The sequence below is a fragment of the Lonchura striata genome, chromosome 2, assembly GCF_050655825.1.
Source record: "Lonchura striata isolate lonStrDom1 chromosome 2, ASM5065582v1, whole genome shotgun sequence".
In the NCBI taxonomy this organism is placed as follows: domain Eukaryota; kingdom Metazoa; phylum Chordata; class Aves; order Passeriformes; family Estrildidae; genus Lonchura; species Lonchura striata.
The window spans coordinates 28,939,861-28,956,762 of NC_140704.1; the positions used below are offsets into that span (position 1 = coordinate 28,939,861).

Below are 16,902 nucleotides of genomic sequence, written 5' to 3' on the forward strand. Positions count from 1 at the left end.
TTTAAGTTTAGAAAACATAGTTTGATAAATTTGTGAAAGAATTGCAGTAAGTGTATCAATATCAATCAAGTCAGAGAATATATAAAAAATACACTGAATCAGGAAACATTGCTCCACACAAATAAAGGGCACACTCTGTGATATAAGTGGAATAAAACCTGTTACCATGTTACCACAAATTCTTATTAGTAAAGATAAAACCTCATTTAAATATAAACTTACCAGATATCAAACCCGTTGTGAATGAAGAGCATGCTAGGTGTCAGGATGATGGAACCACATTCTGTAAATATGAGTGCATCATCTGTCAGTCACATCTCCTTGCTGCAAGCACCAAATTACATCTGCAAAATATTTTATCTTGATCACATCTGCTGTTAAATATCAAGGTCTAAGCTTGTATATGAATTTACAAGTGATGACATTAATAAGTCTAATTTAGTCATAATATTCCTATGCAAATCTCAGTAATGCCTCAAATACAGTAACAAATACATGGAAATATCACATGACAAAATTGTGGGTTCAATCCCCATATGGGCTATTCATATTCAAAAGCTGGACTCCATGTTCCTTGTGGGCCATTTCTAACTCAGAATATTCTGTGATTCATCTGTGATTCAGTTACTATAGAAGGTGGAAGACATTGAAAAGCTGAAATCTTTATTCCCCACTACTTTTGGGTTGTTTTGTCTCTTCTAGCAGTCTCTCTTACCCTATCAAGGCACCCACCCACATGGTTGGGCCTTTAAGGTGTCTGCACTTAATGACACCCAATCTTGGTGAGTTTTTACTTAGATGAGTAATTCTGCTTTTCTGTCTGCAAGAGATGGCAAGAAAAGAAGCATTCACTTCTTTCTCTCACTTTATACCATAAGAATGCATATATTACTCTGTTTAGGACAGGAAGGGCAAGAAACTCTGATACTACAGGCTACTACTGATACTCCTACCAGCTCTGTTAGGAAGAAATTCCAAAACATCTACTTTCAAATTTTTATTCTAAATTTATTGATGAATGCTTTTTCCATTGTATCTTAAGGCTTCCATGCCAATTAGTTTACTGGCTTCTGCTTTTTAATATTTAATCCCTGAGGACTCAAATGTTATATGCAAATTGACCTTTTTTTCACCTTGGGTTCTGGTGTGCACCACAGTTGTGTTTTGACTACCTGCTGGCACACACCAAGAACTTTCCATCTTTCCCTCACTATGGCAGATGATTATGCCATCTGAAAAGAGTATTGTGTCCTCAATCTGAACAAGAGGAATTCCCTGTTAATTCCAGCTACCATGCAATCTACAGACAGCCTGGAGAAAGCAATATTAATACCTCTAAGTTTTTATTTCTTATAAAGATGACTCCTTTTACAGTCTTCAAATAGCCTTTTTCACCTGTTTCTGCACATAGGTAACTGGAACTGTATCTAATATTGTGGTAATATGGAGATGATTTCATCAGCATCTTGCAAAAACAGCATTAAGCCTTTCCCCCTAACAAGGAATTTCTCATTGCACAACACCTCCTTTCTCAATCTTTAGAGGCCCCTGGAACTGACTAGCAAACCCAGCTACTCCTTCTCAATTACACTTAGTCACCCGTCCTTTGAGTTAGCAGCAGGTTTTTGTCATTAGCCTTTCAGTGAATGACATTGCTGTTCACATTACTGGAGTTCATTAAATTTCTGTTATCCTATTTATTTAAGTTATACTATATCCAGATATGTCTGTCCCAATGTCTTTCAGCTTTATCAGCTAATTTTCATTTCTTCACTCAAACATTCTGTGCCAAAGTAATTGGAGAAAAGTTAAATAATAATAACCCCAAGACTGAGCCTCTAAGAGTCTAATATTAACTCCCATGGTATTTTTTATCAGCTTCATCCAAGAAAATTAGAACAGGTGAATTGCAAGAGACCAGAATTTCCCTTTCACATAATTGCTTAGGGAAAGTATATGATTTTTGTGTTGAACAGCTAATGAAAGATTTTTTTAATTATTCCATAAATTAAACTATTTTTGAACTCCAAAAGCATTTTTTGCATTAATAATATTCTACAGCTGTAAAGTTCACAGTTTAATTATGTGGTAAGTGAACTTCATTTTCTTTTGAACCTAATGCCCTATAACTTCATTTGACGTTACCAATTTTTTTCAATATAAAGGAAGAAGCATCCCTTTCTACTTTTGATTTTATAAAACACAATCATATTCCTTTTCTTGAGGGTGAAAAGATCTATTTATTTAGTAATCAATTTTTTCTGCTTCCTTGCATATTTTATTATTACTGCATTTATCACAGTCTCTTTCAAATGCTGCAATAATTGTTAAAGTAATGATAAATAATATACTCTTCTTGTCTAAAAAAATCACTTACCTCATGGAGAAATGGCAGCAATTTAATCTGAAATGACCTTGCTTTTGTTAACCATTTTACTGTTTTTCTTATTTACCTGAGCACTTTAAAATTTTCTTCACTTCTTAAACACTTTCGAAGTCTACAAAGGTCAGAATAATGAGCATCAAATTGCTTTAATTATTTTCTCTTTTTATCTAATAGAAGTGCAATTTCTGTTGTTCCCCAGGGATGAAAGCATCCTTATTATTTCATTATTTTGGAACACTAAATAATGGATGCCCAAAGCTGAACTCATTAAGCTTACCTAGTTTTGTTTCCAAGAGTTATTTCCTTTTTATATATTCAAACTCATTAATAGTCCTCATTTTGCTTTCATGTTCTATGTTTTCCTTTTAATTTAAAAGTGAAACAGGGCATTTATTTGGATATGTAGATATACTTTTAGAATTTATTTTTCCATTCCTTTTACAGCTTCTGAGCTCAATGTTTTCGAGCTCTCAATTGATCTTTAGTAGCGTAAAGCTTCCTAGGCATAGTTTTCTTTGCTGATGAGTTCTTTTTACAATTCTTTCAGATTCACTCCTAGTATATTTTTAACACAACTATTCATTTAGTTAGCTTTAGACCTTGCCCTGCATATTTATGTTCTTTATTCTGTTTATCTTAATAATATTTTGCTTTATCTTTGGGAAAGCTCTTTAGCTGCCATTGGGAGGGATCATTTCTTCAAAGCAGTGCCTTTCTACTAGCTTGTATCACCATGGACTTAGTGATGCACCTGAACTAGCACGCTACCCCTATAGGATGAACAGTGGGCAAAGCCATGGAGCAGGCATCCAGGTGGCTCTGCACACAGCTGTGCTCTGTCACAGCTGAGATGAAGGTGGATTTTAATAAGACAGGACAGGCTCAGCCAGGATGTCTCTGTTCTGTGCTCTCAGTGCACAATGTTCCAAGGAGCTTATCAGCACAGCGCCGTGCAAATCGTGCTGGAGCCTTTCTGAGCTTAATGGACCCAATTGCATGATAGAACAGCAGAGGTCTAAGTACCTTTTCAGTCTGGTTGAGAATAGGCAGGTATATTAGAAGCTCCTGGCCATGCTGGAAAACAGATCTAGATACATATATAAAATTCCCTTGTGATATCCCTATCCCTCTGTTTCTGGTGATCTCACCTGCTAAGTACCCACAAGAGACATTAGTGAGTTTTACTAGTTTAAATTAAATAAATTCCTTCCTGAATATTTATCTTCAAGCTTAGAAAATTAAACTTTTTGCTTCTAGTATTCACTCCTTATATTGATTTGTGCAACCAGTCATCTTGAAAGCAGAGAGAAGTGACTCTGCAGTTATTGCTCACATGAACTATGTAATGAAAATTGTCCACAAAAGTGAAATGGACACAGTACCAAACCACGATTATTTTTAGGCAGCGATATTTGCACAGAAAAGTCACAATATGCTAACTAAACTACTTAATTGCTTCCTATTTTATTCTTTTACAATCTGAAATTACCAAAGAGTATGACAGAATTCCTATTGAATAAATGAAAGGGGTGATTAATTTGGATATATTTTCACTATAAAAAGTGTCTTTACAACATCATTAACATTTAATTTCTCCTGCAGGCTCTGTAAAGGGTGAATAAAAATGGAGAACATACCACTGACTCTAAAAATTGAACATTTCTCACTCAGCAGCAGGAGAAATGGATATGTGATTTATATGAAAACAATAACTGCATCATAAATTATTTTATGTGGTATATTCTGGGATTTAGACATAGAAATCTGCAAAACAAGCCATTCAGAAAACAGTAAAGTAATTTGAGGCTTTGTGAAGTACTTTTGCACTAAGATTGTTTGAGTCAATTACGTTTGCTATTCTAAGATCATACTTCACCTTCTCATTTCATAGTAAGTTCCCTGTCTGACTAGTTCCCTGACTGATGTGTGGGCTTATTATCATAATGGAGTGAATAGGATATAGCCATGTTGCTACTGGGGAAGACATACCAGAATAAATAAAAGCAAAACCAAATTTTAAGATACATGAAACAATATCAGGAAGTACAATCCCAGACAAACCTTTGGTTTCTTGAGAAAATACATTTTCTTTAAAAATCAGAATTAACTGAAATCAAACCATATGCAAAAAAACCCAAACCAAGATAAAACCCTAGCAAAAATCTATAATCTGAGGCAAGGAGGAAACCTCCTGGTGCTTTTACAGGGAATTCTTTATCATATTTTTGTAGAAAAGAAGAAGCCAGGAAAAAGTCCCAAAATTACAACTTCTAGCAAATTAAAATTAAACTTTCATATGATGATATTCATCATTACCCAGATGGGGATGAAGAGAGGTGGCTTGAGGAAAATTTGCATTTCTCCAGTGTGCATTGAGGAACTCTGAAAGTTCTCAGAATAAAGAACAAACAGAAAGGAAAGGTCCTGAAGAAGTCCTGAGTACTTGCTATAGCACACTGTCCTTGCACATTTCCTATCTCCAAACTTCTCCTAGTGATTTTGCAAGGTAGCCTTACTCAATACTGCCTACTCTTGACACCAGGGACTGACTGCTAGAGCTGTTTCACAGTGCATACATATTTGAAAAAATGTATATACATTAGGTAATTTAGTGCAATATAAATCCACTGGCCACACTTACTAATTGTTTATCAGTCTTACACTTCTGAAAAAGTCTAGGATCTAGGATCTTCATTGTAAACTCCAAACAGACAGAAGCCATATTCTCAGTATAACCCATGAAGATGGCTTGCTTATTCAAAGCAGAGCTAATTTCATTCCGAATACTCTGGATGGCTGTGTCCCTTTTTCAGCAGAGACATCAGACATCATTGTTCATGAGGAAGGCTTGTCAGGTCGCTGCTGACTGGCTGACTGCTACTGCACCCACTCTTTTAGATTGGGTTCTGTTAATACTTGTCAAAGTCTTGCGAGTATCGATAGAGAATTCAATCAAATATTATATTTGTTTCACTTTGCGGTTACAGCTTTGGTGGATGGGTTTGTTCTAAATAAATTTCAGACAGCTGGGGAAGTTTCTTAGTTCACCCATCATCAAAAAAGAGAAAGGCACATTTTTCTTCCTGAATCTGATTTGAACTGCTGCTACATGTTTTTTTTTTCACCAGTATTTTCATTCTTGTGTATGTTTTTTTGACAGATATATCTGCTTTTTGTTTGAACTTAAAATTTTATTGTCCAACAATTTTGCTTTAACTAATATACATTAGGATTTTTTCCCAAATATTATTCTTCAAAGCTCCAATAGATGTCACTATCAAAATATAAAAGCGAGCTGGTTGCGTAATGCAGTCAAAGAGAAACAGCAGGGAAACCTCACTCACTGGACTGCTTCAAATCCCAGCATGAGAGCACAACTCATTAAGCTAGACATTGAAGTGAGCAGCTGCCAGCCATAGAGTGCATGTCTTTTTATTCTTTAAACCATCACTGTTAGATCAAAAATATCTAATAGTTTCAATGAACATGAAAGTAATACTGAACCTACTGGGTGTTTGGACTAATAAGCAGTTTCCTGTTAGGTTTTTTCCTCTCTGCCCATTCAGCTTCAAAAAAATGACCTATCTTTTCTTTAGCCCACTTTGCACATTACTGTGCTGTGTTTTACAAATGCTCATTTTTCCTGTTAGTTTGAATCACATCTGGAGTAAGTCTGCTGTGAAGCTTTACTACTGCTTTTGAAATGACATGTCAAAACATGACAGCACTGCTTGAAATGGATAAGTAAAGCTTATAAGTAAAATTATTTCAGAGCTATTTGTCCATACTACAGAAATCTAAGCTTTTTTACTGACCAAGAAGTACTTTGTTCTTTTATCTAACCCATAAGTCTTTGGGAAAAAAAACCCACATGCTTTCTTTATGAATATTGGATTCTTACATTGTTCTGAACAATCTCTTTTTTATACTGCTTGAAAGAGGAGGTAAACTCTATATCTCTACTATATGATGTTGAAATGGGTCTACTAACTCTCCTGCCTTGGAAAACCAGTTACTTTAAAATGAAAAAAAACATTATTTCTTTATTTTTAATTAAATAAAACCCATGTAGCCCCTAATTCTTGGGAACAGACCTGGGAATGGGAGGCTTTCCATATTCAAAAAACCTTGTGGCTTTTTCTATAAATCTCTGCAAGCTTGTATAGTGAATGTAATTTTGAACAAGTAGTATTTTCACTAATGCAGGTTTGTCAAGGTTTGTCCTTGCATCATGACCCATCCCCAAACTAAATTGTACCACAAGATGTCAGTGCAAACAATTCCCCTATTGGTGGCTCCACATGACTTGCTTGTGAACCTTGTTCCAGTTTGAAGTTATTCTGAGCAACAAATATGCCCAAAATGTTTCCAGTCTATTTACAAGCAAAGAGCTTAAGGATGAAAGAGAAGAATTGAATAATTTGTTGCAGGATGGCCTGTCCAGCCTAGATCCCCACTGTTAATGTAGGAAGTTTTCTTCCTTTGTCTAGAACCCCAGACCTATGCATTAATTCAAAGACACAGACACCTGAACAGTTCTGCTAAAGAGAAGTCTGTGGTGACAGTCTAGCAAACTTTTGTGTTAGATTGCAAATACCTTTGTAAAAAAAAATTCCTGAAGCTCCAAAACTTACAGTATGCTACTGCAGTTACCTTTTAAACCATGTTTTAAAACAATTTGGCTGAGCCACAGTTTAATGAGCTTAGGATGTGAGGGAATTCAATGAGACAAAAAGAAAATACAACCAAACACAAAGGTCAGCACAGCTACTCGATTTATGTCAGCCAAAGATCAGGCTCTTTTTAGTTAAACACTGTAGGAATGAGACCAAGCAACTGCTTCTCTCTCATCTACCCATTATCATATTTTTTTATTTCAAGACCAACTTTGATTTGGGATATGGGAACCTCCATAAGATATAAACATTGGGACATGCTGGAGACCACCACATATGAGCACACACTACAGGTTGCAAGGTTTCTTCCCACCAGAAAGGGTACAACCTGAGTACGTGTAATTTAAAATTAGCTCTTAGGGAACACAGCAAGTGTCTTTTCCATTTGCTTTTTACCTGCTGTTTCTTGTGAGGAGGAGTTATTCTTTCATCTCTTATTAATCTTCTCTGGTGTGCTACTGACAGCAGGAAATTTATCTGTGATACTCTCATCACGTTAGACTCAGTTCATTAGAGAAAAGTAGACTCCAGGTACTCACCCATGGTGTCTAAGCAGTTTACTTGAGTGACCACCTCCAGAGATTCTGTAAAATGGGAAGACAGAAACCAGACTTAAACTCTTGACTCTTTAAAACAATCTTCCATAAGTATTGCATCCATAGGAGATGGTTATATGTTCCTCAGCCTATTTGGCTTTCCCCATTGTGCCTTCCCTGTAGGAGGTGTAAGAAAGGCAGTGAGACCTTTCAAAGAATCCAGGTGAAGCAAAGTCAAAATCAGCATTCTCCAATAGCAATTGCCATCACGCAGAAAATCACTAACAGGATTTTAATAATCAGATTTTCCCAAACACCTGGAATACAGGATTTTACCTAGCCTGTAATGGGTGAAGGGCCTTGAGGGGAACCTGGTTGAGGAGGGGCTGGGGTCACTTGTTCTGTTCAGCCTGGAGGAGAGGAGATGAGGACAGACCTCGCTGCAGTTACAGCTTCCTCCTGAGAGGAACACAAAGGGCAGGCACTGAGAGCTCTTCTCTGTGGTGACCAGTGACAGAATCCAAGGAAATGGCCTGAAACTTTGTCAGGGAAGGTTAAGTTTGAATATAAGAAAAAGTTTTTTTCACCCAAAGAGTGGCTGGGCACTGGAGCAGGCTCCCCAGGGAAGCAGTCCCAACACCAGCCTGACAGAATTCCAAAAGCTTTTGGACAATACCCTTGGGCAAATGGTGTGATTTTTCAGGGCCAGGAGCTGGCTCTGATGATCCCTGTGGATCTCTTCCAGTTGAGCATATTCTGTGAGTCTGTGATTCCATACTTGCTATAGAGATAAAGAAAATAATGTCAAGTTCACAATGATCATAGCCATGAAAGGCTGAAAATTTTAGCAGGCCTTTTAATGCATAGTTAAAAAAATTAACATATCTTCTCTGGACAAAAAAATAAGAAACAGAAACCATCAAAGGAAAATATTTTTCAAGGCGATTTTAGCTCACTTCTCCTAAGAAGCTGTTTCCTAGGCGAACCAAATGTAAAAACAAAGCCATGTTGCACCTTTTTAACCTTACTGTCTGCTGAATATGTAGTCAGTAAAAACATGGAAGTTATGACTGCAGGTACCCAGAAAATACTACAGTTACTAGAGATCAGTTACTTTCTGGAAACATGAATCTTCATCTACATATCCCATTCTGTCAGAATTCAGACATCTCTACATCTTAGAAACCAAACGCATATCTGCTAACCAGACAAGCTCAAGGACTCAGGCACTATTAATTCTGTTTCCCTGAGATCTCCTCAACAGGAAAATGGACCTTATAGTTGAATATTTTCCACAGAGTATATTTAGACTACATAACTACATTTTCCATAAGTTCCAGAAAATCTTCCAGAAAAAACAAAAACATCCCAGTGCACATTTTTGGCAAATTTGACTGAGCTCAGATTGTGCAACTGAACTAAAAAACTGAATTGCTTTTACATATATTAATCATATATTGATTAATATTTCATAACCATTTTTAACACTAATCACTCATCACTACTCTTTCCCTCTAAAATCTTACTAGAAGACATCTCTGATAATTTCTTCAACATATTTACAAAGATTAACTTCATAGCTACTACTCTGTGTTACACTGCCTATAACTTTATTGTTTGCAAAATACTGTCTAGAGGAAATATTATCTGAACTTTTATTCTGAAAATTCAAAATAAGGAAATTTTTTAAAATAATGGACTTCAGCATCCACTAAGCAAAAGTAGTTTCTGATGATGATTCACAATCATGTATACAACCCTGTATAGTCATCATTCTAGAAGAGAAAATTACAGTAAATGTGCTAAATTACCTTCTTTAGTGGATGTATTTATCACAAGTACAGGGTCTAGTGGTCTATCTTGTTTAATTTCATTATCTTGCATGCAAGTGCAATAGAATCTGATAGGACAATAAAGACTTGTATTGTGAATATATGTCAAGTCTTCAAATGCACCAGCACATACCATTTAATCCTCTTTATTCAAATATTGTTGGAAAAACCCCTGATATGTAGAAGACTCATTTGCTTTGCACTTATCCAAGGCACAGTGTAACAGAGAAATTCCTAAATAGGAAAAGACCAAAGAAAGCATCATAAACAACCATTACCAAAAACAGGCCACAGGAACACTTTGTGGACCATCTTCTCTGTCATATCTGTTCTTATTAAATTTCTGTCTTGAATGACAGTGACTTTGAGCTGTTCACTTCTGTGCCTGATGGGCCTGTAATTGTGATAGGCTTGTAACTGTCCCTGTGCCAGGGCACACCCCCCTAGCCATCCCAGCAGAGACTGCAAGAACCTGTGCTCCTTTCTTGCTCTGCAAGTTCTGCTGCTCAAGTCCATCAATGCTTCCCTGCCTGGAAATGCTGAGGAAAGGAGGCTGGTCACCTCACCTTGATTAGGCTGCTTGACACGGTACAATGCCTATCTCTGCCAATGCTCAGATATCTCTCAGCCATACTCAGAGATGAATTATTTTGCATGTAGCATCATAAGAGCTGTTTAATTCCTCAGGAAAAATACCACAGGTTTCCATAAAGAGGTGCAAGGAGGAATATAGCAAGTTTTTATGATCCCATAATACCCAGAACAATGTTAGCTAAATTCCAACTCTACCACAGGGCTTTCTTGCAAGGAAAAAACCTGGGGAAAATAATACTGAAGAATAATTCTTCTCCCATAGCACAAATAATTGATAATTGTTCTTCATTAATAAGGCCATTTATACACATACTACAGTCTAATTATCAGGCGTAATTAACCATAATAAACTATAAGCATGAGACACTCATAGATTTTGTCATGAATAATAGGAATATTGTTAGCAAAGAAAAAAGGCATTCAAGTATATATCTTATTATTGGCCATGAAATCCCAAGACATTACTTTTCTGTTACAGCTATATTTCAGATAAAATAATATATGAAGTAAAACCCAAGGTGATCTGACCTTCAATGACAGACTTTGCTCACAGAATCTCAGAAACTTGCCTTTAATTACCTTTAATTTCTTCCACCAATCCCTGATCATCAGGCTTTCCTTTTTTAGACATCACTGTGAAATCTAGTTTATGGTCATGGACAGAAAACTGGGAATACTTCAGGTTTTACAAAAAGAAGTACAATGTTACATACCTACACTGCTGCAGTATATAACACTTTACCTTCCCTCAAAGTATTTTTTTTCACTGTGATTAAAAGAAGAGCAAAAATAAAATCTTTGCTTTCAGAATGATTAAAGGTAGTGAGTCAGCCATGAGTCATGAGCAGAGAGAGGGTAAAGCGCTGTTAGATCTGAAATCATAAATGCTGCTACGTGAGGCAAAAGAGTAATGCCATTATCTTCAAATAACAGGCTCATGACCTCAATGCAGACAGACAGCAGCAAAAGACATGATCACACTCAGTAAGTTAATAAGCTATTCTTTGATCTAAAAAACTGTAGTTCAATTGTCTTACCATATTTTTCTTTCCTGGCAAACATCTATAATTGTAATTTATGTGCTGATAAGTACTTACATTCAAGGTTTGTGGAAAAAATGTAAGTAGCAGAAAACACCACAAATTCCATTGTATTTAAAATATTCCATTATTTTCTTTATTAATGTAATCTCTTTTTAATCAAACATTGCTATTACTGCGCTGTCTGTCTCTGCCACATTAAAATCAGCAGGTTAGAAAATGATCCATAAAAACTGTAGTGGTACATCTTGGAGCAAAGAGAGTGACAGCTAAAGCATGGTGCTGAAGGGACAAAAAGTAACTACAGGGAATTAGTAACAAGGAAGCAGAAGAGCGAGTAGAAACTGGGAAAGGGACAGAGCCATGTTACTGGAATGTAAATAGAAAATGAATCATTACAGGAAACTAGGCAAATACAAGTGAAATAAATATAACAGTAATAATATATAAGTAGTGTATTGGGGTTTTTTTAATATTAGAATATATCAGCCTGTTGACCGACAGGAGCAGTAAAGAAAGTAGGCGCCTTTAGGTAAGTATTGGCCTCATCAAATAGAAAATAATAATAAAAATTAAAATAAAATAAAAACAATAAAGTAAAATATCTGGGGATATGGAACACACCACTATGTACCTGAACACATAACAAACCTAAGGCAAGAAAATAAAGGATATTTTACAAAGATGAATAAACATTACAGTGAGAAAGAGAAAAATGGTGAGAAAGAATAAAGGAAGAAGCAGTAAAAATATATCAAGGGGTGGGGTGGAGAGAATTCATTTTGTATCACTTTTCTGTGCCAAACCATAAACACAAGGACACTCAGCAGTTCATTCTTACTCAATGTTTCCACATTTTTCTGCTGTTTTCCATAGGTGGGGCAAAAAAGACAAAGAACAGAGCCAAGATTTCCATTGGCCTTGATATTAATATGGAAGTGGCTCTCCAGTGTAAGTGCTTCTCTTATGTTTCAAATGTGGCTAATTTTAACATTTGTTTTCTCTATAGAAAGAGAAAATCCTGGAAGTGCACAGTAGATCTGTTGTTTGCTTTGCCCCATCTGCTGGGGCTGGAAGGCAGCAGGGCATACAGTGGTGAGGTCTGCGTGTGCCGGGAGTTACTGAGGGTCAGGGCCCCTCCGAGAGCCGGCTTGTGCTGTGCTTTGTTTGAATTCCAAACTGAATTGCTGCTCACACACCAGCAGGGAACCAGGAAACCCAGCAGAACTCTGCCTCATAGGCACTGTATACGCCTGTGCCGGAAACAGAGGTTTTATGGAAAAAGGGTAGACCAAGAACAGTTTTTTCCCATTCAGCATTAGCAATCCCATGCTTAAAAACCATGAGTCAAGCCTCATGTAATCACTGGGGTGTTTTAAAAGGGAAATGTTTTAAAATACTACTGATTAAAATCTTGTTTGCCTTTTAGATTTTGAACTTTCTACAGGTCTTGTTTTCAGAAGGCAAAAATATTTCTTTATTCACACAATTTCAGGAGCCAGAGTTTTAAGAAAACTTCAAGTAAGGGTAACATAGTTTACATAATAGACAATGCTTTGTGTATTTTATCAAAGTTACTATTGTTCTTGATGAACTATATTGCTAAGACTTAGCTTTTCTTGTCACAAATTAAAGAGCAAATAAGAAAAATCCAAGCAACATTAACCTTTAGTGCCATGCAGTTTAGTAGTTTCTTATCATGCTGCATAAATTCCTGAAAGCTCACAGAACTTTTGGCTGCAAAAATCTTTAAAATATCTGATCAACTACCCCCTTTAGGTAATAGTTTGAGTAATGATGTCCTTAATCCTGCAAATCTGAGAGAAAACTGAAGACAACAAAGACAAGAGAAAATGCCCTGAGTCTTTTATATCTGGTAAGTACAGGTTACAGCTTTAACTGTCAGCATTTATCCAACAAAGTGCTTTATTACACAAGAAAAAGATATTAGCCACTCTCAGGAATAAGCAATTGTGCAACTCTGTTACTTTTAATCAATGCACCTCAACAAAGCTTGAATTACAGTAAATATTACATCATTCTTGTTTTCATACAGGGAATGCTCTGCCCTGATCCTGAGGTCAGCAGCAAGTTTTTCGGTGACTTGAATGGTGCAGGGTCAGGTCCCAAGTGACACAGGATTCAGCTGCTTACTTCTGGGTTTTCAGTAACTTGATATTGCTGTGTACATAGTCCAGGAAGGGCCATGTGTAGGGATGTGACTTTACAACAGCTGGTAGGAGCAGGGTATCGCTTTTTAACAGTCTTGATGAAAAAAAGTTCTGTTTATCCACATTCTTCTCCTAAGGTGTATCACCGGGGAGTTTAATAACAAACAAGACCAAAAGGAAGTCTTATGCAATAGTGCAAATTAAAAACATTATTTATGAAGTTTCATTCTTGGACATGTGAGGCAAAGCTGTTAGTCTAGAATATTTTTCTTTCTAGAGACCTGAAAGAGTGGTTTACCACAAGAAAGATAGTTACTTACACAATATCTATTAGTTCTACAACAACATTTTGCTCTCACGCTACTGTCTTCACATAATTCACCTTATTTCACTTGGTCCCATACGATTGTTCAAACCACACAACATGGTCAAATTATGAAGAAATAAGTTATGGAATATTAAAAAACTGAAGGGAAAATGCTGGCTTATCAAAATATCATGGTAGCAATGAGCATTGATTGCAGTTTGCATGAAATTAATTGAATTAACTGCATGATATATATTAACTGCACATAATTCAATTCAGTGCTCAACTGGTCTCCAAACTGGTCTCCTGCTTCCTGACTCCCACCCGTTGGGATAATTATTTCACTCATTGCAGTGGATATAAAGACAGCATTAACTAGATCCAGTAGTGGTGTTAGATGCCTAAAATATTATATAATTTATATTTTAAAAAATCTGTGACAAACAAGTTGACAGGGATATAGTTACCTACCACATAGCCACTGAAAGAATGGTGCAAAGGAGTTCTTAAGAGCTTGTCCCTGAAACTCTCTTCTCCAAAAATGGCAAATCCTAGCTTCCAGTCTGTAGCCAAAGGATTGCTTATATATACCTGGGTGATGTTATCGTAAAGCACAGGAGTCCTGGACACTCACCATGAGGCTTGAACAGCCTCATGTTGAAGGAGCTGTTCTCAGACCCTTCTGATCAGAATGCAATGGAAGAATGTTGCTCTTCACCTGAGCCTTGCTTTCAAACAACCTATACACAATGTAAGTCCCCGGAAGCAGGAAACTGGGATCTAAAAACCCTTGGAAAAGTGGAAATTTGTTTGGCCTCTGCTTTAATGACTAGGTTTTCCTCATCAGACACATTTTATACTTGTCCTTGAAATCACATTCCTTTTCTCTTGTAAATACATGATATTCATCGGGACAGCTTTAAAATTAATTTAATTTTACTTAATTCTTCATTGTTGCCCCTCCAAAACTGCTAGTTTTCAAATGCATAAAATGTTAAATTTTTGTCCCATTTCTGTCTCTTTGAAGAATTTATTTTGATACGGAAATTGACTTTCAACACAATTCTTTGTTATATTAAACTGACCATGTCACCATTACAAATTTGGAAAATACAGGTGCACTAACTCACAAGGCCACATAAGAAATTGGTAATTTTCTTGTACTTCTGGAATCAGATTTTGGTTTTTTTTTTTATTTATTTTGTTATATATTAAATAACCCATCATTAAGGTTCCTTGCAATCCAAGTATTTTAATGATTCTATTTTACAATTAAGATGATACTATCATTAGAAAGTGCAACAATTTTATATAAATAACATGACTGTGTTTCTGAAAATTTGTTGGAAACATAGCATTCCATGGACAGTGGCATCTGTTACATCTAGAGACTGAAAATACGGGTTAATTCAAAGTAGGCTGCCTAAATCTCAGATGTCTGTTAGACTGCCATTAACATCTTAAAGGAAAATGAAATGGGTAAAAAACCAGAACACATACTTAACATCTAAGACAGACTCCATTTTTTAGCTACTTGACTTTAAGCACTTCTGAAAGGCTTGAAGCCAAAAAAAAAGTTGGATGAGTGTGAGGAAAGAAAAACAACCTAGATCCAGTATTTTTGCCAGTCCTGCTGTTTGGAGACTCCCTCTACCATTTGTATTTAATTTTCCTATCTTAGTACACACCATCTTTCCAACAGCTTCTGAAAGACAAGACATGCATCTCCCCTGACATCACCCAGCAGGAAATTACCAGAAATTAAGGGCCCAGCCTTGCAAATATATTGTCATGTGAGAGTCAGTGGGATACCCATGTGTAAATCCTGAGTTGATCACTGTCTAAAGTTGGCAATGCAGGTGTATTCCGTAAATAACTCAGCCTAAGCCGCATGTCTGCATTATACAATGCATGCATCAGCCAATTTTATTGAAGATGTTTCAGCTCATACTAGGTTGTTATTTTATCATGCTGTTTTTAATCATTTTCTTGCCTCAACTACTCATCCTCATGTAGCTGTCTGTTATGAACACTGAATTGGGTATGACATGGAGATTCTAGTGTAATTCAATCATTACAGAACAAATGACATTCACATATGTTTATGTTTAGCGTCAATAAAAAGACAGTCAATCACTTTATACCAGGTTACATCAGATATGATTTTAATTATTCCTCTTGTGAAAAATACTTTTCACATTTTATTACTAACAAAATCACTGCAAAAATTAAATTAGTTTTACATGGTCTCAAAGAATTTGTAAACCTATGAATGCAAAAATCTATGCTGTGAATGAATATTTGATTTAAATTGGGAAGAAATTAAATATTTATTTAAAAAATCAAGTAAAAATGATTATATGCCCCTAGGAATCTTTCAAACCTTCATACAAAAAACACAAATCTCTTGTATCATAAGTGAACTGATTGCAATTCAGCATGATTCATGGTTGATTAATTCCACTGAACTTAGAAGGTTATTCTGAAGTGCTGTTTCCATATTTAAGGTGATGGCAGCTCTGTTCTTTCAGTGGTGTTTATCCTTGAATGAAGTGATCCGCTTCATCATTTGAATTGCCCAGAATGCAGCACAGAGGGAAAACAAGACCTACAACACAGAATTTACAATGAAAATGAGAAACATTATATGAGGTTGGTTTTTTTTGGTGGTTTTTTTTTTTGTTGTTGTTTTGTTTTGTTTTTGTTTTTTTTTTTGGGGGGTTTTTTTTTTAAATTCTATTGATCTGAAAATGAATGGGTGAAAACAGAGAACTTGAGGGGAAAAAAACCCAAGAATTCCAGGCATACTGATAAATTCACTTTAGAAAAAGATTCTTTCTTTTTTTTACTACTCGTTATTGTGGACATTCCTGTTGAATTTTGACAAATGATCTGAAGAATGCTGACACTGTAAGTTGCAAGATAGGGTACGAATAACCTTAAACAGGATCTATAGTAAAAGAAGTGTTCTAATTGCAATACAATACATAATGCAATACATTACATAAGTACTTATTCCCCAACCTGCTACTTAGATATAAAGTAGATTAAAAGCAACTTAAAAGTGTCCACTTTATCTTGTTCTTAGCTCTTTGCAACTTTATTTTTTTTATTTGGTGAATTTATTGAGAGGTCCAATACATTTTTTTCAAAATTTATTTGGTGAAAACAGCATTAGGATGAGTAGGAAAGATTTCAAAGTCTAAATTAGGTAATAGTTCTGTCTAGAGCCCACAATGCAGCAAGATAAAACGCATGTGAAAATGTGCGCATGTGATATTTTGTATTCAAAATTTTCTAAAAGAAACCTTTGTCTTTCACATAGGAAAAATTTCTCTAAATTGGAAAAAATGCAAAATT

General features: G+C 35.8%; 1 protein-coding gene and 1 long non-coding RNA gene across 2 annotated transcripts in view; one reads left to right on the top strand and one right to left on the bottom strand.

Annotated features, from left to right (window-relative positions):
- Window positions 1-293: 293 nt before the first annotated feature.
- Window positions 294-16,902, top strand: part of LOC146768163 (uncharacterized) — a 44,849-nt gene continuing 28,240 nt past the window's right edge. Inside the window, exons 1-3 of the long non-coding RNA XR_014953233.1 lie at window positions 294-11,008; window positions 11,941-12,015; window positions 12,844-16,194. This is a non-coding gene — a long non-coding RNA (uncharacterized LOC146768163). The remainder of the gene's footprint in view (window positions 11,009-11,940; window positions 12,016-12,843; window positions 16,195-16,902) is intronic.
- The window catches only part of AGMO (alkylglycerol monooxygenase), a 190,537-nt gene continuing 186,656 nt past the window's right edge, over window positions 13,022-16,902 (bottom strand). Inside the window, exon 13 of the mRNA XM_021538314.4 lies at window positions 13,022-16,150. Coding sequence (XP_021393989.1) covers window positions 16,070-16,150 — 81 coding nt within the window. The 3' untranslated portion in view covers window positions 13,022-16,069. The remainder of the gene's footprint in view (window positions 16,151-16,902) is intronic.